Source organism: Microtus pennsylvanicus, chromosome 19 (assembly GCF_037038515.1).
Source record: "Microtus pennsylvanicus isolate mMicPen1 chromosome 19, mMicPen1.hap1, whole genome shotgun sequence".
NCBI classification, from domain to species: Eukaryota; Metazoa; Chordata; class Mammalia; order Rodentia; family Cricetidae; genus Microtus; species Microtus pennsylvanicus.
The window spans coordinates 24357992-24381400 of record NC_134597.1 but is presented as its reverse complement, the minus strand read 5'-3'; the positions used below and the strand labels follow the sequence as shown (position 1 = coordinate 24381400).

Sequence of the window (23409 nt, the reverse complement as noted above, 5' to 3'; positions counted from 1 at the left end):
CAGTTTTACTCTTAATTATATTCCCTACAGAAATGCATGTTTAAGACTCATTTTAAATGACAGATCAAGCAGTTAATTTTGAAAAGAGAGAGAGAGAGAGAAGAAAATGACCTCTAAATTCCTGGAATTAATTTTATGACTGACAAGATGTGTGACTCTGGCTGTCTCAGTTTCCTTGGCTATACCAGGGAGATGATGATAATAATAATAATCTCATAGAGTTGTTGTGAGATATAAATGAAATAATAAAAAGCTAATTGTGCCCTAGTGTTACCTACTGCTGTTTTCTGTGTGTTTAATATGAAAACTGTAATTACTCATGTAGAGTGGTTAATTTTTTTTGGATTAATTCTTATATTTTAGTGCAATTACCATAAATCTTTTATGAACAAATAGACTAATTTCTTTCAGCTTGTTTTCAGTTGTAGTATTGCCCTTCCCATTTAATTATTTCATTTTTGATATGTAAAATATTATACTATTCCAAGAAGTGTTGATATATTCAAAAGAGTATCACTTCCTCCCATACCTCCTTATAAAACTATTTGCTTGCACATCTTTGGTGCACCTTTTATAAATATAAAAGATACATCCATGTTTCCTGTTTTATTGTACATTAAAGATAGCATACTGTTGCGTTCTTTTTGTACAATGTTTCTCCTATTTTCAACTTAAAAATAAATAGAAGTCATTTAATGTTTTTGGAAAGAGATATGCTTTTTTTATTTTTATTTTTTTCAGTCTTTTCAGAACAGGGTTTCTGTGTGCTCTGACTGCCCTGGATCTTGCTCTATAGACCAGACTGGTCTCAAACTCTGGTATGCTTCATATTTCTTTCCAGCTGCATAATATCCCAGCAGCTGTGTGGAATGTAGCTTATTGAACTAGTCTCCTGTTTGGGTAGTGTGCAGTTATTTTGTACTTAGGAATAATGGTGCAATGGATACTCTGAGCATGTGTTTTTCAAACATTAGATCTATGTCCTCAAGGCATATTATGAAAGCTAAATATAATAAATACATCATTCATAGAGCATGCTAAATGCTGCCAGCAGTGTATAAAAGTATTAGTTTTCCTAATCTTTCCAGGAGTGTGTGTTGAGCTATTGTTTGCCAACCTTTTGGATGAGAAATAGTGTTTCTGTGTTTAGTTTTAATTTGAATTCTGTTTTTATGAGGAATATAAAACATCTTTCTCTTTTGAAAGCCCTGTTTGTGTGTCTGCATAATGTTTGTGTGTAAGAATATGCATAGGCGTGGGTCCACACATGGTAGAGCACATGTGGAAAGGCCAGAGGACAGTCTTGATTGTTACCACACTCACCACCCTAGCTTGTCCACTGCTTCCTTCTCCCATCTCCCTGGAGAAGCTCTGAGATTACAGATGCTCACTACTTGGGTCTTCACACTTGGTTGATGTACACATTGATCCGTCTCCCAGCATTTCTAACCATTGTCTTCACTCTTAAAGGTCACTTAAGACCTCTTTGTGAGCTGTCTGTTGAGTTTTCCACCATGTTTTTTATAAGGTTTTGTCTTTGTTTCTCAATTATTTAAAGTCTTCTTGTATGTTAAGGATACAAACATGAAACATATTACTAATTTTTTTCTCCCAGTTTTTCATTTATCTCCTGTATTAGAATGGGTTTTGTAATACACAAGTTTTGGGTTTAGTTTCTGTTTTTAGTTTGGTGGTTGGTGGGGTTTTTTATTTTATTTTTTATAGTTTGTCAGTCTTTTTGTCTGTTCCACTTGATTTTGAGTCATTGATAGAATTCCTACCCTTCAATATGGAGGAATTCACTCATGTTCACTTCAGGTACATTTTACACTTCTATGTTTCACTCAAGTTCCATTATGTGCTTGTTCTTATTTTCTATATACTTGTTTATTCACCTATTTGTACACCATTTTAATAAGCTTTATTGGGCCTGTTAGCAACTGTTAACTCCCCACTGAAGCTGTTTTTACCCTTTTCTTAGCTATGCTTGTTTGTTTTTCTTATCAAAATAAAGCTTCCTGATTTCATGAAATTTTTTATTGTCATTTTTATTGAAATTATATTAAATATAAAATTACCATAGAGGAGAACAGCTATCTTATTGATGTTGAAAGATCCTAACCAAGTACAAGGAATGGTTTCAGCTCCTTTAACTGGTCTGTGCTTTTCCACAGGTGGTGGTTGTGCAGGCGATTAGTGCTCTCTGTCAGAAGTACCCTCGAAAGCACAGCGTCATGATGACTTTTCTTTCCAACATGCTGAGAGATGATGTAGGTAGCAGACTACTTAAACATTGGAAGTTGTTCTCTTAAATTCCCCTCATTGCTGTTAAATATCACAGTGTTTTGTTGTTGTTTACTCAACAAAAAATGGTTTGCATTTTTATTTTATATTCTTTAAAAATTGTATACATATATTCAATGATTCTTAATCATGTCTACTCTTTACTTCCCCCTGTACTTGCTCCAGTTCAACCCAGGACATCCCATTAGTATTTTAAGTACCTTTCTTTCTTTCTTTCTTTCTTTCTTTCTTTCTTTCTTTCTTTCTTTCTTTCTTTCTTTCTTTTTTTGGATTTTTCGAGACAGGGTTTCTCCATAGCTTTTTGGTTCCTGTCCTAGAACTAGCTCTTGTAGATCAGGCTGGCGTGGAACTCACAGAGATCCGCCTGCCTCTGCTTCCCGAGTGCTGGGATTAGAGGCGTGCACCACCACCGCCCGGCTTAAGTACTTTTCTTTATAGTATGTTAAATATATTTCTTTCTCATTTCTGTATGTCTCTCAAATACTATACAAGATTCCAATTGCTGTATTATCATGGCTATTTATTTTCCCACTTGAAGGGGAAATACTTCATTGTTATTGTTATTTTAAGTAAAGGATGTTAATTGAGATATTATAAGCATGAACCTTGAAATACAAGCATTTCTTTTTGGAAAAAAATCCCTTAAAATGGGGATGGGGTGGTGAAAAATAAAAGTATGAATATTGAAATTTAAGCATTTCTCAAAAAAAAAAACAAGATGGGCACTTATTGGTGGGAGAGAAAAAGGTTCTAAGAACAAATGGCAGTTTTATCTTCTCTTTTATTAGGGAGGTTTTGAATACAAAAAGGCCATTGTGGACTGCATAATGAGCATTGTGGAAGAGAACCCTGAGAGTAAAGAAGCTGGTCTAGCCCACCTCTGTGAATTCATTGAGGACTGTGAACACACCGTTCTGGCTACTAAGATTCTACACTTACTGGGCAAAGAAGGCCCTAGAACTCCTGTCCCCTCCAAGTACATCAGATTCATTTTTAATAGGGTAGTCCTGGAGAATGAGGCTGTCAGAGCTGGTGAGTCAGTAGAACACAACTAGTGATACGATTGCTGGTCTTTAAAAATACGTAATTCAAGAGGGTGGTAATGAAACTGGACAACAAAGTTATAGGTGTGCTATGATTTTGGAGGGTCTAGATACACAGCTTTTCCTTTGTGTTCCAACTTCTATACAGATTTTGGCCTTGTATTGGTGTCCTACAGCCCTTACCTTCAGTGTAACAAGAACACTAGAATGGTACCTCTTTTTTTGGTTTTTCGAGACAAGGTTTCTCCATAACTTTAGAGCCTTTCCTGGAACTAGCTGCCCTGGAACTAGTTAGAGACTGGCCTCAAACTCACGGAGATCCACCTGCCTCTGTCTCCTGAGTGCTAGAGTTAAAGACGTGCAGTACCACCACCCGGCTTGATACCTCTTATTTTTTTCATTAAACCATTAATTAAGAATTAATTAAATTAAAACATTAAGTCAGAATGTATATGGGATTTGTGTATGAATGTGTCCATCTGTACATTTTAAGAGATTCTAGCGTATTCCACTAATATAGGTAAATTCTCCTGTAATCCTTTGTCCCATTATCTCCTGATCTTATCCTTCTACTTTGTAGCCAGATAAACTCAGAAGCCATCATTAGCTGCCTTCATGTGCTCTTGTCCCATTTTCTTCTCCACTCAATAAAATTTGGTCCTCTTCTTATTTTTTTTCTCAAATTACTTTTTAAATTACATACAACTTAGCTGGAAAATGAGACTAATATTTTTACTTTAGTTCACATCTCAACTTGATATACTGTTCAGTGGCTGCTCAAGGAAACTCTCTTCCTTTGATTTCACAGTGTACTTCATGTTTCTTCATCCTTTGGTCATTTATAATCTTTCTTTCTAAGACATTAATTGGCCGACCGTAGAACTGTCTTGTCATTGTATACATTCATCTAGATGTTTTGGGGGCCTCTGTTGATAGGCATAACTCTCCTGAATATGAATGCTCACCATCCGCCCCAGATGTAATGTGAAATTCAAACTATTGTGAACTGGAGTCTTCACTTGATCTTCACTCAGAAGGCAGAGTCTGAGGTCATGGCTCTGAAACCTCATCCATTCTTCACCACATCCTGTTACTTTCACCTCCTTACTGGTTTCATCATTCTCTTATTTCTTGTCATTGGGTACTGGTTTAGGCTTCCATTCATTTCTGATCCCTAGCTGATCTGCTTCTAGTGTCACAGATATTATGTTTGTTTGTTTGTGGAATATGAAGAATGGGCCTTAAAATAACACAAATTTGGGCTGGAAAGCTGACTTAAGGGTATTTACTGATCTTGCCAAGCTCCTGAATTTGGCTCCACTTGTAACTCCAGCTCCCAGGGGATCTGTTACTTCTGGCCTCTCCTAGCACCTGCACTCATGTGTTCATATCTACATACAAGCGTATATACTTTGCATAATTAAAAATAATAAAAATAAATGTTTAAGAACAATCACAAATATATCCTGTGCCTATGTGGTAATGTAACCTTTAATTAACATGCAGAGGTTGAGCTATGTGCGGGTTTAGTTTATCTCTAGTCTCTAACAGAGTCTAGTGCTCAGCCTTCTTATTCAAGTCTAGTAATTACACTTTCTGCTCTGGGCATAGGACATTTTTATTTGCTTTTCTTTCTAATACTCTTATCCTGCCTTTTCCCTCTGACCAAACTAACTATTGTACAAAGTTAGCTGCAGTAGAGTTTCTCACTTCCTTTTCTGAGCCCAGCTCCATCTCTTTACTCACCTAGCATCCTGGCTCTAGTTCTGCAGAGATTTACTAGGCTAGGCAGGCTCGTTCCTCACCTCTCTTTCTCACTTCACTCTCACTTCTTACAGCACAGACCATGTCTTTAGCTTTCTTCCTCTCAGCTCCTGCCACTTCCAGGTACACTTTAGGTGAGCGTTGAATCTTTGTTGAATGAAAGGAATTTTAGTAATAGTTTCTTGGCGGTAGTTGTTGGAAACCTGAAGTAAATCATGTCAGAGGGTGGATGAGAGGCTGTCATGCGGTAGAGACAGCTCACACTCAGTATGTACATGATTCTTTTTCCTCACTGAGTATGTCATGTTCCTATGTAGAGCTCACTAGATGCTTTACAGTTCTATTTATGCTTAAGCAATCAAGGAACTGCTAATGAGATGAAACTTTATTTCTACTGAATACTAGCTGCTTCTCTGATTCACTTTGGTTTTGGTTTTTTGTTTGTTTTTGTTATGTAGCCCAGGCTGGCCTAGAACTCATTATGTAACCCAGACTGATCTCAGACTTTGAGTAATCTTCCTACCTTGGCCTCACAAATGTCTGATTTGATTTTGGAATGCTTATTGCTTAACTCTGAGAAGCTAATATTTATGTTGCTTCATTTTATGTTTTACAATAGCTGCTGTGAGTGCTCTGGCTAAATTTGGAGCTCAGAATGAGAGCCTTCTCCCAAGCATCCTTGTACTCTTACAAAGGTATGTAAAAGAATGTCAGTTTTTGAAAAATAAAGATTCCGTGTAGCTAAGTAGTGACAAGTCTCATTGTACTATGTCAGACACACTGCTGGGCTAAGGGTAGAGCTAATAGAACTAGAGAGGGCCAATGGAGTGCTTCCATTTCTGACAATTATATGTGCAGGATAGATGTGGAATTTGAGTTTTGGATTTCTTTTACATGACTTTGAAAAAGTAAGGTAAACATATGTACCTCAGTTTGTACAGTAAGCACTAACTTCAAAGAGATGTTAAACGATTTATATGAAGTAGTAAAGATAGTAACCTTTCATGACCTTCATCCCTCCCTAATTAATAAAGAAAAGGCCTTTTTAGCAAATATTTTGTGATTGCATTTTATAATTAAGGCAATTAAGTCATAAACAAAAGACTGACTAGTTTAAATGAATCAGAATAGTACTGAGTACTAGTTTTCTTTGTCTCCTTTGTGAAACATGTTCATTTCTTAGTTTTAGAGAAGCTAAGTCTTTGTTGGGTTCAAGGTTAGACTCTACATTATTATGCCATGGTACTGTGTTCTTCCTAGTGACATCAGTACCTCCTGATTTGCAATAGCAGCATTTCTTTAGTAACTCATAGCCGCTCAAGAATTGTGGAAAATTTAGGAGCCCATGTTGACTCTTATTGACTCTGTCATAAAAATCATATCAGGCCGGGTGGTGGTGGCGCACGCCTTTAATCCCAGCACTCGGGAGGCAGAGGTAGGCGGATCTCTGGGAGTTCGAGGCCAGCCTGGTCTACAAGAGCTAGTTCCAGGACAGGCTCCAAAGCTACAGAGAAACCCTGTCTCGAAAAACCAAAAAAAAAAAAATCATATCAGATGACCTCAACTGTGCTCTACAGGAATGGTGGCAAAACTGTTGGAAATCTTTGGGATTTAGAAACACATCTCTGCCATTTCTTCCGAACAGGTGTATGATGGATACTGATGATGAGGTACGGGACCGAGCTACCTTCTACCTGAATGTACTACAGCAGAGACAGATGGCTCTGAATGCTACGTATATCTTCAATGGTCAGTGAGAGGCAGGAATGTGGGGACATAATACTTGTTCAAACCTATTTTATGGTGATTCACATATTACCTGACTCCTTTAGGCAGTTGCATGGTTTTAATCTTTGAATGCAATTCCATTTCTAGGGAAACCCCATATTCACAAAGGTATTTCCTAATTTGGTGATAGAAGTTCCTGTGAAATAATATATAAGAATATATTTTTAAAAATATAATAGGATCAAATGAACATTTCTTATCCCTGATTCTTCTTAGGCTCCCTCTTATATCTCTCCCCATTTTTATTTTCTTCTGCTTTTCTTGTTCCCATGTAGCTATTTAATTTTCTGAGAGATGCTTGCATTTTGTTGACATTTTTAATGCTCTATTCCCACGTTTCCTTGAAAGAAATAAGGCAGTTTATAGGTTTATAAAACAGTTTTATATAGTAATCTTTACTTGGAATACCTAGGCTATAGCAGTAGTTCTCAACCTTCCTAACGCTGTGGCCCTTTAATACAGTTCCTCATGTTGTGCTGACCCCAACCATAACATTATTTTTGATGTTACTTCATAACTGTAATGTTGCTATTGTTATGAATTGTAATATAAATATCTGTGTTTTCTAATGGTCTTAGGTAACCTCTTATGAAAGGGTCGTTTGAGATCTTTAGTAATAAGACTTATGACATTGTTTAAATTTAGGATTTTAATTTTAACTCTCTTGGGTTTTACCCAAAAGCAAGTACAAGAAAATGTCCCAAGATGAAAAAAGTTTTTTTAAAGTCAGTTTATACAAAATGTCACACTACTTAAAGCTGTTTACTATAGTCTTTTGATATGCGTTTCTCTTCCTTCAGAGAACTTTAAGAAGAGATTGTAATGCTGAGATTTTTCTGTTTATAGGTCTGACAGTTTCTATACCAGGGATGGAAAAGGCCTTACACCAGTACACACTAGAGCCTTCAGAAAAACCCTTTGACTTGAAGTCCATTCCTCTTGCTATGGCTCCTGTCTTTGAACAGAAGTCAGGTAACAGAACTGTTTAACTGTTAGTTTTTCTGAGTGTAGGTAATTTATTAAAAAAAAAAAAAGCTTGTAAATAGTAACATATCATTTAACCTAGAAAATAAAACTAGGAAAGGCTTTTAAAAATAGCATAGTTTCGAGCCTGGCGATGGTGGGGCACGCCTTTAATCCCAGCACTCGGGAGGCAGAGGCTGCCGGATCTCTGTGAGTTCGAGACCAGACTGGTCTACAAGAGCTAGTTCCAGGACAGGCTCCAAAGCCACAGAGAAACCCTGTCTCGAAAAACAAAAACAAAACAAAATAGCATAGTTTCTCTCATTTTAAATTTTTGTTTGTTTGTTTTTGAGACAGGGTCTGTCTACATAGCCCTGTCCTGGAACTCACTCTGTAGACCAGGCTGGTATTGAACTCACAGAGACTCACCTGTCTTTGCCTCCCAAATGCTGGGATTTAAGGTGTGCGCCATTGGTGATCTTTTAGTACTAAGGTAGATGACATTGTTTAAATTTAGGATTGTCTCTTGAGTTTTACCCAAAAGCAAGAATAAGATGAAAAATCCCAAGATGAAATTTTTTAAAAGTTATTTAATATAAAATGTCACAATACTTGAAGCTGTTTGCCACTGTGTATCTGCTAGAAGTTACTGTCCTCATCTCTTTCTGTATACATGGTTAGCTAAAAGTGGAGAGAAACTCACTTGATTGCTTATATCTGTCTTTGTAGAAATCACACTTGTGACTCCTAAGCCAGAGAAGTTGGCTCCTTCCAGGCAAGACATTTTCCAAGGTATTTTTTTATGAGTACAAGTAATAATTTTAATCCCTAGGCATTATAAATTAATAACATCCACCACTTTTATTCAATTTGATTAATTCTCAGTTCAGTAACTTTTTCCATGTCATAGGTTATAGTGGCTGGAATTACCTGGTGTCCATGGACTTTCCAGTGACTAATTTATTACCTGGGAGTGTTGTTCTTGGGCATATTTTGTCGGTTAAGAGGGGAAAAATATCAGCAATTTAGTGTGTCCTCCCCCCGCATACAGGAATCTAGAGTTATTTTACAGAAGCTTGGAGACCACTGACTGGGTGTTGAGTTGAGTTATTAGTAAAGCCATAGAAATGAAACCATCTGTCTACTCCGTGGTAACTAAAGCATTTTAATAAAATCTCTACCTGTCTTCTTCATACTGTACTTCTACTTTTCTTTCTCTTCGTGTTTAACAGAACAGTTGGCTGCCATTCCTGAGTTTATGAGTCTGGGGCCCTTGTTCAAGTCTTCTGAGCCTGTTCAGCTCACAGAGGCAGAGACAGAATACTTTGTGCGCTGTATCAAGCACGTGTTTACTGACCACATTGTGTTCCAGGTGAGATAAAGAATTCTTGGTTCTTTCTAGGCCTTTAAATATAAGCTGGTATATTGTAGCCAAATAGCACTTCCCTTTAGTTTATGATTCTAGTTCCTTTCATAGAGGGTTAATTTAGCAATAATTCTAGTTTTCTTTTCAGAGGTATAGAGGTTTCTTCTTCTGAGGGGCTATTTTTTGATAACTAAAATTTAAAAGGATATAAAATTGAGTGTCTCAAGAAATAGACTATTTTAAAAATATCAGCATTTAATCCAGGTGGTGGTAGCACATGCCTTTAATCCCAGCACTTGGGAGGCAGAGGCAGGCAGATCTCTGTGAGTTTGAGGCCAGCCTGGTCTATAGAGCGAGTTCCAGGACAAGCCCCACAATTACAGAAAAACCCGTCTTGAAAAACAAAACAAAAACAAACAAAAATCAGCGGATGGCTCAACTCGAAGAACTAAAAAGAAGCCTGCCTGTTTCACTGGGGCAGTTTTTAGGGGATGTGGGAGCATACTCGTGGCAGGTGTGAAACCTGGGTTCAATCCCTAATTAAAAAAAAAAAAATCTTAGGAGTCTATAGTGCTATTTATAGTGTTGAATACAGTGGATTCCAGAGTTGAGCTGTGGACAAATGAGTGAGTAGAAACAACTTTTTGGAAAATATTTCTTATTCTTTACAACTTTTCTATTGCTGACTTTTCAGTTTGATTGTACCAACACTCTGAATGACCAGCTGCTGGAGAAAGTAACAGTGCAAATGGAACCATCTGATTCCTATGAAGTTCTTTGCTGCATCCCAGCCCCCAGCCTCACCTACAATCAGCCAGGAATATGTTACACACTTGTTCGCTTGCCAGATGAGGATCCTATAGCAGGTACTAACTCATAGAAGGGAGAAGATACTTAGTGGTCTAAAATGCATCACCCCTTGAGCTGGTAGAATGTCTAGACAAGTATTTAATGCTCAAGAATATGATTCTTTCCAGAACTTAATGTTATGTGAGGGGTATGTTTAAAAAATTGGTTACTATTGTAGAACTATTACTTTCAAAACTAAATCTGTGAGATTGTTGATAATAATGCTAAAAGAGAAGCTGAATGTATATAGTGATAGCCCCCAAAAGAATTCAGGGTTTCTGTTGAAACAATGTAACCATGAGTTAAGGTTCTAATACCTGATATGTCTTGGAAGAATCATGATGTTTCCTTCCAGTGTTCCTGGGAAAACTTGGTTATTTAGTAGATGGCTGGCATTTTAACACGTCATTTTAACCATCTTGTTGTATAAGGCTGTGGTCTGCAATGTTTCAGCTTAATAAGTAGTTTAGTCAACCATTTTGTATCCATATTTGAGAAAGCCTTTATCATTTACTTGACCTATGTTCAGTCTTGGTGTAGAGGTGGCATAAGGGGTCTAAAAGAGAGCCAACTGCTAGTGCCAGTGATAGTATTTGTTTGAGGACTTAGGATAGTCTAGACAATAGATCCTTTATAAAATGTTGGAATATATCACAATTGAAGTCTTTCCCTCACTCAGTTTTCCCATACTCAACATAGACCACGTAACAGTAGTTACCCAGCTTTCCCAGAAATAAGCACACACACCACATTATAGTTAAACAGTTTTTACTACTAATTAAGTACAGGAAATACAGAAATTAACAATATTAACAAACATAAGGGAAGTTACAGAGTTACAAGAAATCATAAAGTACTAGTAAATAGTTATCCCCAGTCATCATTCAGTTACATTTGGGGCTTAGTTCCATTTGTTTGATAGCCCCTCTCCTAACTCCCTTCTTCGATGTTCATTCATGGGAGCCCCTGACCAGTCTTAACTGTGTTGGGCGCTAGACTAGACTACTCAGACTCTGGCACGAGGTAGATTCATGTTGGCACCATTGCTGAGTCCCCCTGGTGGGAAGGCACTTTCCTATCTGGACTGTGACATTTCTCCTTTGAGCTTTAGGCCATCTGTCTTTAAATTCCATTGCTTCCTTTATTCCCTTGTGAGATTTTTTACACATTCCATTTCCTTAGAGCTTCACTTTTCTCTCCTGGTCTGTTTTCCTCTATAGGTGTGTGTGTGTGTGTGTGTGTGTGTGTGTGTGTGTGTGTGTGTGTGTGTGTATACATATATGTGTGTGTATATATATATATATCTATATATATATATATATCTGATGTCAGCTAAGAATAATTAAGCTTTCTGTTCTCAAGTAAAGCTAGTTTTATTTGCCATTGTTACACATTTATATCTGGATCCGGCCTTAATGTAGCTCAGTGTCTTTTGCCATCATCCCAGGAGACTGCATTTTATATTATTTTTCCAACAGCCATTTTTCCTTGCTTCAGAATTCCTCTACAATCACTACACTTCTCGCGAAACCTATGGGCTGTTTTATTTTTAAGGGTTGTCATTACTTTACCACTTAATTACAAAGGGAAGTGAAATCTGAACCCGTAGTAGATTCCAGCCCCTCGCAGTTGAGAATACTAGCTACTCAAGCTCTTCAGATGCCCTCTAATATGGGATAACTCAGGAACCCAGTCCACAGGGAATGGGATTCAAAGAATAAGTACAGTTTTACAATACCAAATACACAAACCAACAGTATTAAAATCACAGTAGTTACATAGACAATAGGAAAACAACAGTAAGTGTACACACTTCCCCAAGAGAGGAGTAATAGACACTGCCTCAGCCCTCTTTACTGAGGAGGGAACTTCTTTTTAAAACAGATCTTACACATTATTAGCCCAAAGGTCTCAATGTTTGGTCTGCTGGCTATGGACTATTTGGGTTTTGTTTATAAAAATTTGGCAATTAGAGAGAATTTTCCTTACGTTAGATTCAGAGTGTTTCCTGATCAGTAGCAGAATGTGGTTATAAAGTCTAATCTTGTTTCAACATTTTGGTGTTTGATTACCATATGCATGATTACTCCTTTCTATTCTTTAGTTTTTATTAAAATTAATGAAATTTTAATCCATAGCCAATCTCAACTCTACTTTGCAAAGAATGAAGTAAAATACCAGGACATAGATGGTAATGGAGTCCTTACCTATCCTCCCATCCTTCTTTTTTTGAACATTTTCCATTGCAGATACTCTAAAAATTAACCAGTACTTCAAATTCTTTCACTTTCTAATATCAATCTTATCTCAGAAAAATATTTTTCCTTATGGTCACAAGGGAAAAAAATAGAAGTTCTTGGTTATGATTTCCTTCAATTTGAAAATAATATAGCATATTAAAGAGAAATATGGGTTTAATAGATAGGTATAATAATTTGAGTTCTGGCCTTACTACATGCTGATTCTATGAATCGGACAAATAATTTTCTTTGTGTATATCTGATCTGGCACCAGACACAGTAGATAATAGATAATATTTTGTTTAATTCTGAAATTGCTTAAATTTTTTTCTTATATCAGTTTTAAAAACAATTCTTCTGCAATTCAAAAGATACATGCCTTCTAGTATTCTCCAGAATATTATTCTGTTAATTATACCTTTCTTTGCTCAACCTGTAAACATCATTGGCTATCAAATACTGGAGATTGTTGATCAAGCTGTTCACAAACACATGTCTATGTGACCATTTGTTCTCTTTACTCAACCCATTCACAGGTGATAGCTGACGAAGATTTTAGGCATTCAGATTGTCTGTTGATAAGTTCTTAATATATACAATTCCTATTTTCCTTTATTCAGAATAGATCTTCAGTAAGCAATACTACTACCCATCTGACCATTCAAAGTGTCCTAAGTAAATCCCAGATGATGTAAAATGAACACTAGTCACATAACCCAGTTCCGTTAGCAGTATTTCTTTTCCATTTGGGACATGTGGATTTTGTTGCAGGCCATGTTCAATACAATTCAACCTATGTCCAATTCTTTTCTCAATTACCATCGTTCCCTACCCCCTTTTTAAAGTTTTTTTTTTTTAGTCTTTTTCTTTTTCTTTTTTTTTTTTCTTTTTCTTTTTTTTTTCTCTTTCTAAGACAGGGTCTCCCTTTGTATCTCAGGCTCGCCTTGAACTTGTGATCTTCCTGCCACTAAACCTTAAACCTAATTTATATTTTCTGATTTTATATTCAACCATGTGATGGTATCACTACTTTCCTGTGATTTTTGTCCTTCTGTCTTTTAAAATCAGTGAAGTTGTTTCTATAATGCATGAAGGCTTTGTCACCTGACTTGTCTCTCTTATAAAGACAACTCTGCTTAGGCCTTCAAAGTCTTTGTATCATTCATTGCTTAACCTGGAGATCTGATAACACCTCCCACCTTGGAAACCCTGAATTCTGCCTTTTGCTTTCCTGCACTGGCTCCATTATCAAGGGTGAGCCACAATTTCAATTGGTTCTGTCCACCTCTAACCCTTTCATTTCTCATCAGTTGTGTGACCAATTGGATTCAAAATGTTTATTACCCGCCTATTGCCACCTTCTTCAGTGTCTACTTTGGATGCAGGATTAATCCTTGTAAGACCATGCCATATATTTTTCTCATGTGAATTTTTTCAGAGACATGCTGATTCTTCCTCAACACTTTTCTTGGAACCTTCCAGTTGGTGCATGGATTCGGGAGTCTTTCTAGCCCTATCTGATCACGTCCTGATTTGTACTCACTGCTCCCAGCTTTGCCACCCTCTGAGCCTGGGGCAAGCTCTTGTGAGTCCAGGTGCTTTCTGAATTCCCCTATAACCAGACTAGCTTCTCAGGGCTACCATTGTGGAACAGTGGTTCTCTGGTTTGGAAGCACTGTTGCCGTGATTTTCAGTGACATAGTGCTCCCAATTATTTTCAAGGTACTGCCACCTCCAATTAGCACAACTGAAGTGAAAGCTTCATCTTCTCTTTCCCCTCTAAATCCTGAGTGTACCTTCCTGGAATGGTGCCTTCCCCTGAGCCTCTGTGTACCCTCTGCTCTCTCAGCTGCTGGCTCCTTCCACTGCTTATGCTAGTTTGTTAACTCAGTGGCCCAGCTCTTCTCTCATCCTCTCCCACCTATTACAAATTCCTTGCCTCCTCACAGCAGTCCTGGGTCCAGCTAACCCCTTCTCCTGCTCTACCTTTCACTGCCCTGAGAAGCAAAGTTATCCTCCCAACCCCTGATGCCCTCTGTGATGCTCTGGTGTAGTCTGTGGACCTCTGAGCCTGCACCCTCACTTGACCTGTCCTCCACATCCACCACTTCAACACATTTGGTCCTCTGCATCAGACTGATTGCACCAAGTCTGCATGTAGCCCTCACACCTACGTATCAGCCATCTCTTCCAGCCTCGCTCCTCCACCTCAGTCCTCAGCAGGGACCACAGTGTTGGCACTGCATCCAGTTGCTCACTGTCATCCCCCTGCACCAGCGGGACCTTTTCTCCCAAGTCTGACGGTCATGACTTGATGTCTCCATCTGCTCACCCTTCCTTCTCTGTAGCCATCTCCAGTCCCTGCCCCCCCGCCTTCCACCAGTGATTCTCACCCAGAGGTGCATGGCCCCCCAGTAGCCTATCAGAACCATCTTCTAACTGGTGTTATTGTTAGTATTTGTGAGCAGATCACTGCCTCACCTTTGGTGTTCTGATAGGCCACCTGGGGGCCGTGCCCACCCACCCCTCTGGTGGAACCCCTCCACCCCCCACCCCCCGGTTAAGAATCACTGCAGTGGATGGCCCCCTCTTCTCTCAGACTTTCAGTCTTCAATTCCATGCCTGGAGCTTTCTAGTGGTGACTGCTTGAAATCCTCATTTGAGCATCTTAGCACTTCCTCAGAACTTCACTCTCCTCTTGGAACCACCTTTATGCTTGTTTATTTCTGCACAGATAACATGCCTGCCTTCTCTTTTCCTACAGACTGGCTCTTCACCCTTTATTTCTGTCCTTTCGTCATCTACTCTTTTTTTTTTCTTGAGCATTTTCAGTATTCTCCCAGGCTTTAGTCATCACTATAAACACAGGACCTAGAACCATCTGCCAGCTCCATTCAGTAAGATGTCTTCTTAATGCCTAAAACTAGGCTTATGTCTCCACTCCAGTCCCCACTACTTCCAAAGCTCACCTTCCATTCAATCCAGTGAGCTGTATCAACCCTAGCCCAAATCCTGTCCCTGCAACCATCCTTATCATCCTCCCTTTCCTGCCAGACCCAAAGTAAAGAGCCTGGCTGCAGATTTGTACCATTCTAACAAGGTTCAGGGGTTTAAGATCATAGATTTCCCTGCAGGTTGCTTCCCATCCTTGTTTGATTTGGTTTGGTTTTTCTTCCCAAAGTATGGTTTGCAAGTTGACTGGAGCACTCTTAAGGGCCTCCTTCTGCCTCTAGGACTTCCTGCTTTCTTGTTCCTGTCTAGCTTGTGTCCCTTCTTCCCCGTTCCCTGTGCTCTGCTCTGTTCTCTCTGGGTGTCTCCTCTGCCCTGTCTTCTCCAGCTGACTCCACTGCTACATCATCTTGATATGCCTACTTCCCTTTCCACAGCCCTACTGCTTGAAGCCTGTTCTGCTTTTGCCCTCTACTTAGTAGAAAACCTCTGCTTTTTTTCTGTGGCCCATACTTTTCTCAAACAACCTACAACATGCCACTTGATCGTACTCATGACTCTCGTCTCCAGGACTTTCTTCTTCCTGTATCTGCTTTCATACTCAGATTTTTCCCATCACTGTCCCACCACCACTACTGAAGCTGTTTAGGTCACTGATCTGGGGTTTTCATTGATTCTACCTGCTCCTTGTCTTAGACTGTCATTCCTTCAGCTCTCCCATGTCAAACATTTTCCTCTTCTTTCAAGCAGCAAGTCAGAAGAGTAAAGCCAGTCCTGCCACATCCTACTCCTCACTTTCTCACCTCTGTTGCAAACCTCCTGAAAAGAACATAGCCTTGCTTGTTGCTGACACACTACTTGAAGCCCACTGGATGTTTCTCTTTTCCTTGCTGCCACTTGGAAATACAATATTCATTATACTTGTATTTATATTTGAAGACATTCTCCTTATGTAAATACCACACTATACCCTCTTTTTTATTTCCTTACCGTTTTTCCTCTCGATCAAGCACACGGTAGCCTAAGCCCAACCTGTCACCAGAACCTGGCCTTCTAGGCCAGGCTCATTCCACTGCTCATGGACTAGTGACCTACCTTCACCCTGAACCTGTGAGATTCCCATGGTATTGGAAGGTCCTTCCTACCCTGGGCAGTTAGAAGGTCCTTCCTGCCTTAAACGGCTAGAAGGTCCTTCCTGCCTGGTAGTTGGAACGTCCTTCCTACCCTGGACAGTTAGAAGGTCCTTTCTGCCTTGAACGGCTAGAAGGTCCTTCCTGCCTGGTAGTTGGAACATCCTTCCTACCCTGGGCTTCACCAAGACCCCTTACACGTCTCTCTGTTTCACAACGCACCTCTTTTCTTTTCAGCCAATCTTGAACAGTAGAAGCACAGGTTCAGAGGTCAACTGCGAAGTGGCTGTTCCGCATTGGTACCCAGCTGTGCCTCCACCGTTTGCACAATCATATATCTACATTCTTACCGGACTCTCTTCATGAGAGTCTAGTACTGGACTCTTTATGAGTCCAGTCCCATTGCAGAGGTGGCTCTAACAGGTGTCTGTGCAGGAGTCTGTAAGGTGCACCTCACCTGGTTTCCTCTAAATTAACTCAAGCCACTCTTGTCCCTTTGCTATAAACACCATCCAGTTCCATTCTACAAACTTCCGGGCTTTTGCTCATCTTTTCTGTCCCGCTAAAATCTGACATTAATACCATCTTTTCAACAAACTTGCCCTCTGAGATCTGCCAAGGATCTCAGTTAGGGAACTCTACTGTCTGCTTTATTGTTTTCCATAGTGGCCCCTCATCCTTGACTGAATCCACCACAAGCTCAGGAGACTGAAATGCCTCTTCTTTTTTTCCCACACCAGCTGCCCTAATCCAGCTCAACACCACCTTTCACTAACAAGCCAAAGATGGCTTTTTCTTCCATACAGGGGCTCTAAACTTTCTACCACCATCCCCTGCAGATTGTCCCTTTCTCTGTCACCGACACTGTGCTTACACTACTAACTTCACCTGCTGCCTTTCAGTCAGTGCAGGAACTCCTCATCAGTCTTCCCTTCTCGGCTCCCTTCCCCACCTTCACCCATTCCTGACATTGTCAGCCTCTGTGTCCAAAACAAGTTCTCCCGAGTCCATGCTGTTGGAACCCACCATTGCCAGCCTCGCTTCCTAGTTCTTCACATTACAAGCAAGTCAGCTACTTGTCTGAGACCTTTATATCTAACTCACTGTGGCCTCCTCTAACATAGTGTCCCAATATTTCGTGGGTATCGTGCTCACCACAGCCTACTGCAGATGCTTCCTTCACCTGTCGTCCTGCTCTCTCCCACCCAGACCGTGCTCTTTGCTTCCCTGGCTGACTGAGCTCCATTCCACACTCTCCATCTTCTTACTTTTTCTTCACTCTTACTGTACCATCCTTGATGTGGTGTCTTCCCCTGAGCCTCTGTGTACCCTCTGCTCTCTCAGCTGCTGGCTCCTTCCACTGCTTATGCTAGTTTGTTAACTCAGTGGCCCAGCTCTTCTCTCATCCTCTCCCACCTATTACAAATTCCTTGCCTCCTCACAGCAGTCCTGGGTCCAGCTAACCCCTTCTCCTGCTCTACCTTTCACTGCCCTGAGAAGCAAAGTTATCCTCCCAACCCCTGATGCCCTCTGTGATGCTCTGGTGTAGTCTGTGGACCTCTGAGCCTGCACCCTCACTTGACCTGTCCTCCACATCCACCACTTCAACACATTTGGTCCTCTGCATCAGACTGATTGCACCAAGTCTGCATGTAGCCCTCACACCTACGTATCAGCCATCTCTTCCAGCCTCGCTCCTCCACCTCAGTCCTCAGCAGGGACCACAGTGTTGGCACTGCATCCAGTTGCTCACTGTCATCCCCCTGCACCAGCGGGACCTTTTCTCCCAAGTCTGACGGTCATGACTTGATGTCTCCATCTGCTCACCCTTCCTTCTCTGTAGCCATCTCCAGTCCCTGCCCCCCCGCCTTCCACCAGTGATTCTCACCCAGGGGTGCACGGCCCCCCAGTAGCCTATCAGAACCATCTTCTAACTGGTGTTATTGTTAGTATTTGTGAGCAGATCACTGCCTCACCTTTGGTGTTCTGATAGGCCACCTGGGGGCCGTGCCCACCCTCCCCTCTGGTGGAACCCCTCCACCCCCCCCCCCCCCGGTTAAGAATCACTGCAGTGGATGGCCCCCTCTTCTCTCAGGTCTTCTTTCTCCTATATCACAGTTCTGACTTCCTAGTGGTGACCATTTGGTGTCCTCACTCAAGCATCTTGGTGCTTCCTAGTCGTACTCCCTCTTTTTAGACACCTCCTTCCTTTCCAACTGTTTATTCTTTCACACAGAACATGCCCTGATCCTAGTCTGCCTGTGAAAGCTACTCTTTTTAACCCCCCATTTCTCATCATATCTTCCCTACAGCATCACTCAAGTCTTCTGTTAGTCTGGGTCTTTGGGGTGATTGTTACTGACCTTTTCATTTCTTCCTCTGCAATTAAAAAGCTAGGTACCCGTGCAGAGATTATACCTTTGGTCCTCAAGATCCTTGTTGTAGTGGCCCAGTTAGTGTTATTTGGAGCAGCTACTGCCTTATTTCACCCCTAACCATCCTAAAACCCTACTTCTACCAAGGTACATACAGTCATTTCTGGTCACAACTCTCCCGACCTGTCATCATCCTGCCTTGCCCTCTGATAAAGAGTCACCACCCTTTCCTGGTGCTCACAGCCCTGCAGCCTTGCTCCCCTTTACACTCTGGCCACCTTTCCTTTCCCTTTGACTGTTCTACTCAGGCCATGCTTTTTCTCCATGGAATTAATCATGGTCATTCTCTCTCTTTGCAGCCTTTAAAAACAGAGTTCCTAGTTTTCTTGTTCCCAATTTATCCCCCTACCTTCTTTGAGACATACTTTCGCTGTATAACCTGGCTGTCTTGGAACTCACTCTGTATACATACCAGGCTGGCTTTGAACTCAGAGAGCCACCTACCTCTGCATCCTGAGTGCTGGGATTAAAAGCCTCTCACCACCATGACCAGGCTAATTGACACTGTTCTTGGTCCTCAGTGCACTTTTTAGATTTAGTACATTTCCTGAACTCTCTTGGTTTCTCACATGTTGCAAACTCTAAACCTCTTCTCCCATCTCCTGGGTCCAGCTGATCCTTTCTCCTGCCATACTCTTTATTGCAGTGAAGCATAGTCACCCCCACCACAGTGGAAACCTTTCAGCTGTTGTGTGGGATGCACAGTCTGTAGACCTGGGTATGTACTCTCTGCTTCATTTCTCCTCCATACCCATTGTTCTAACATGCTCCTTCATCTTTGTGTCCAACTACTTGTCAAGCCTGCATACTATACCCAAGAGTCTATGTAAATTCCTTTTAGAACTTTATTCTCATGGCTCCCTGTAAACTGTTTTGCTTCCTTTTGTGCTCTTCAATTGACACTATTCCTGAAAAGCCCACAGAGAGCATCTGCCTCTTAATATTCCTCTGCCCTCATTTCTGCCTATTCATCCTCAAACAAGGGTGCCCACCTTCACTCTGACATGCTGTTGAGCTGACAGCTCTCTTTCAGGACACTCCAGCCTTTTCTTTCTTTTCTTGCATCTCCAATCCCCCTTCCACCAGTGATTCCCACCCAGGGGTGCACGGCCCCCCAGTAGCCTATCAGAACCATCTTCTAACTGGTGTTATTGTTAGTATTTGTGAGCAGATCACTACCTCTCCTCTGGTGTTCTGATAGGCCACCTGGGGGCCGTGCCCACCCACCCTCTGGTGGAACCCCTCCACCCCCCACCCCCCGGTTAAGAATCACTGCTGTGGATAACCCCCTGTCCTCCCTGGCCTTTGTTCTCCCATTCCATGGCCCTAGCTTTCTGGTGGTGACCACTTATGTCTTGACTCAAGCAGTTCAGGGTTTCCTTCCCTGTCTCATATGGACCAGGCACTCTCTAGTTGGAAGCACTTCCTTCCCTTCCTGGCTTATTCCTTCGCACATAGCAGTATTCAGGGCTTTAAGATCACATTTCTCCCTGCTGGCTGCTTCCCATCCCTGCTTTGTTTAATTTGGTTTTTTCTTTCCAAAGTATGTCTGGCAAGTTGACTGGAGCACTCTTAAGGGCCTTCTTCTGCCTCTAGGACTTCCCGCTTTCTTGTTCCTGTCCAGCTTGTGTCCCTTCTTCCCTGCTCTCTGCTCTGCTCTGTTCTCTCTGGGTGTCTCCTCTGCCCTGTCTCCTATAGTTGACTCTTTGATGTAGCTTTCTTGAAGCAATGTACTTTCTGCTTCTGATCTATGTCTTCTTTTCCTCGCCAAGAGAAAAAAGGTTTTGCTTGTCTGTAGTACTGTCACTTTGTCAGATAATACATCTCCCAGTGCTTTCCTAACCTCTCCTCACTACTCAAACTCTTGCCTCTTCTCCACATTCTATGTGCTTTTCTAGAACTAATCATTTTTATTCTTCTTACCATCCACTGATTCTTCCCTCTACCTTTTCGGCCCATTGTGTCCACTGTCATCCTGAGTTCTTCTTTTTTCTTCTTCCTGTTCCCACAAAACTTGAAAGTCTACCCAGTACTTTTCATACTTTCTCCTCTTTATCACTTCTATGCCACCAATAGGGGTCCATTAAGGAAATGCCCCCTACCTATTACCACAGACCCCACCCATTCACAGCATGTACATCTCCCAGTGCTTCATTCCTTATTGCCTGCCTGTATCACAACACTTGTGTTGAATTTTTAACATCCTTTTCTTACACAAGGCCCACTCTCCAGCTTCCTCTTCCTACCTGTTTTCCTTTAGATCAACCCTCCCCAAAAAGAAGCCGACTAGACACACTAACTCTCCCCCAGGATGTTCTCTGGCAGAACAAGTTTGCTCTTTTGTAATCTATTTATAATGATTTGTTGGGTTTGATGAGCCATCCACATTCTTTTGTCATTTTTATTCTTCGCCAATGCCTGTCTGTCTGCCAAGCACTACAGCTCTCTCCTTTTAGATACTTTTAAATAGCAAAAGCACAGGCTCAGTGGTCACTGCGAAATGCCTGTTTCGCATTGGTTCCCAGCTGCACCTCTGCCATTTGCAAGTATTTTGCTGCTAACATAATGGTCTCAGTACGGAGTAGACCTTTCCCAAGTCCCCAAGGTTACTTGCCGGTACTGTCTATGCATGTCCCATTTTTAAAATGCGTGCTGTCTGATTTCCCTATTTAATTTAGATCACTTTAGGCATTTGTCTCTGTTCTGCTCTGCCTCACATGTCTGGCCCTGACACCACTCACCCTATCTACTTGACTTGTCTACTAGAATCTGAATGCCCTTCATTTGGAAACTGCGTCTCCATATACTGCTATCTGAATTCACCTCTAAAAACATCTTGGCTTCTTGACTCCACCATTCTGGACAGTTGTCAACTCTTTTGGAGCTGCTGCCCTCATCCTCCCTCCTGTTGTCCTTCATTGGACAGCCCTGACCTAGACTATTTCTGAGATAGTGCTCCCTCTGCAGTCTCACTACCCTTGGCCTCTGTCATCCTTGCTTACTTAGGCCATGCTCTTTCTCTTCCACAGCTTTATCCTTAGAAGGAAATGTTTGTACTTCTTCATGTTCAGTCCCTCACATTTGGCTTATTTTCTTGGTTTATTTCATTTAGTATGCTCACAATAGCCTTCTCCTCTCAGTTGCTAGGACTTCATTATGTGCTCTTTCTCATTTTTTTTTCCTGCCCCATGGTCTCGTGTAGTATAGGCCTTGAACTCACTGTGTACCCAAGGAAGACCTTGATTGAACTCCTGATCCTCCTGCCTTTCCCTCCCCAGTGTACTGTTAACCACAGTTGTATCTGCTGTTGGAGATCAAGTTTAGGGCTTCTTGCATTCTAGACAAGTACTCTACCAACTAAGCTATATTCCCAGGCTCGCCTTCTTGTTCTTCTTACCCAGTATATGACATCATCACTCTTACGTCATGTTCCCTATGTGATTTGTAAAACTCCTTCCCCACCCTTGCATCTCCAAAACCCAGTTAATCATTTCACTTGTGATGCCTCTGTGGTTTCCCTTAAAGTACTGATACCGCTTCTCTAGTTATCATTTCTGAACTGTGCAACTGTAGGGGTCTCAAGACTGTACTTTCCTCTTTACCTTTACCCCATGCACATTTGGCATCTTTGCTTCAAGCTGTTACCACATGTACTCAGCCTTAACATTGCTATAGCACAAGACTATGGGTTCTTACTTCATGGAAACCTTTCAAGAATCCTTTCATGCACCTCCTAACATCCTTCTAAAATGTGTTTCAGATATCTTTACTTCCCTACTGTGTTCTTACGCAAATACGCTTCTGTCTTATGCCTACACCCTCTTCACTCCTGCCTTATACAGCCCTAACACAGAAGTACCTATCCTTTTCTTGACTGACACCTCTCTCCTGGGTACTCCAGTTCCTGACTACAGTGACTACTACTGCTCTTCCCCCCTGAACTTATCTCCTTCTTTCAGCTCCTATTAACTACTGCTTCCATTTTTCTCTGTCCCTGACTCTCCATGGACAACCAGCCACACACACCCCATCACACCTACGTATCAGCCATCTCTTCCAGCCTCGCTCCTCCACCTCAGTCCTCAGCAGGGACCACAGTGTTGGCACTGCATCCAGTTGCTCACTGTCATCCCCCTGCACCAGCGGGACCTTTTCTCCCAAGTCTGACGGTCATGACTTGATGTCTCCATCTGCCTGGACTCACAGTCTCCATCTGCTCACCCTTCCTTCTCTGTAGCCATCTCCAGTCCCCGCCCCCCCACCTTCCACCAGTGATTCTCACCCAGGGGTGCATGGCCCCCCAGTAGCCTATCAGAACCATCTTCTAACTGGTGTTATTGTTAGTATTTGTGAGCAGATCACTGCCTCACCTCTGGTGTTCTGATAGGCCACCTGGGGGCCGTGCCCACACACCCCTCTGGTGGAACCCCTCCACTCCCCCCCCGGTTAAGAATCACTGCAGTGGATGGCCCCCTGTTCTCTCAGGTCTTCTTTCTCCTATATCACAGTTCTGACTTCCTAGTGGTGACCATTTGGTGTCCTCACTCAAGCATCTTGGTGCTTCCTCATCTCAAATGG

The 23409-nt window shown here is 41.4% G+C and overlaps 1 protein-coding gene across 1 annotated transcript in view; it reads left to right on the top strand.

Moving 5' to 3' along the window:
* Positions 1 to 23409, top strand: part of Copg2 (coat protein complex I subunit gamma 2) — a 129003-nt gene that overhangs the window by 85446 nt on the left and 20148 nt on the right. Inside the window, exons 13-20 of the mRNA XM_075953501.1 lie at positions 2175 to 2270; positions 3093 to 3336; positions 5731 to 5806; positions 6757 to 6860; positions 7746 to 7871; positions 8592 to 8654; positions 9095 to 9234; positions 9923 to 10094. Of these exons, the coding sequence (XP_075809616.1) occupies positions 2175 to 2270; positions 3093 to 3336; positions 5731 to 5806; positions 6757 to 6860; positions 7746 to 7871; positions 8592 to 8654; positions 9095 to 9234; positions 9923 to 10094 (1021 nt within the window). The remainder of the gene's footprint in view (positions 1 to 2174; positions 2271 to 3092; positions 3337 to 5730; positions 5807 to 6756; positions 6861 to 7745; positions 7872 to 8591; positions 8655 to 9094; positions 9235 to 9922; positions 10095 to 23409) is intronic.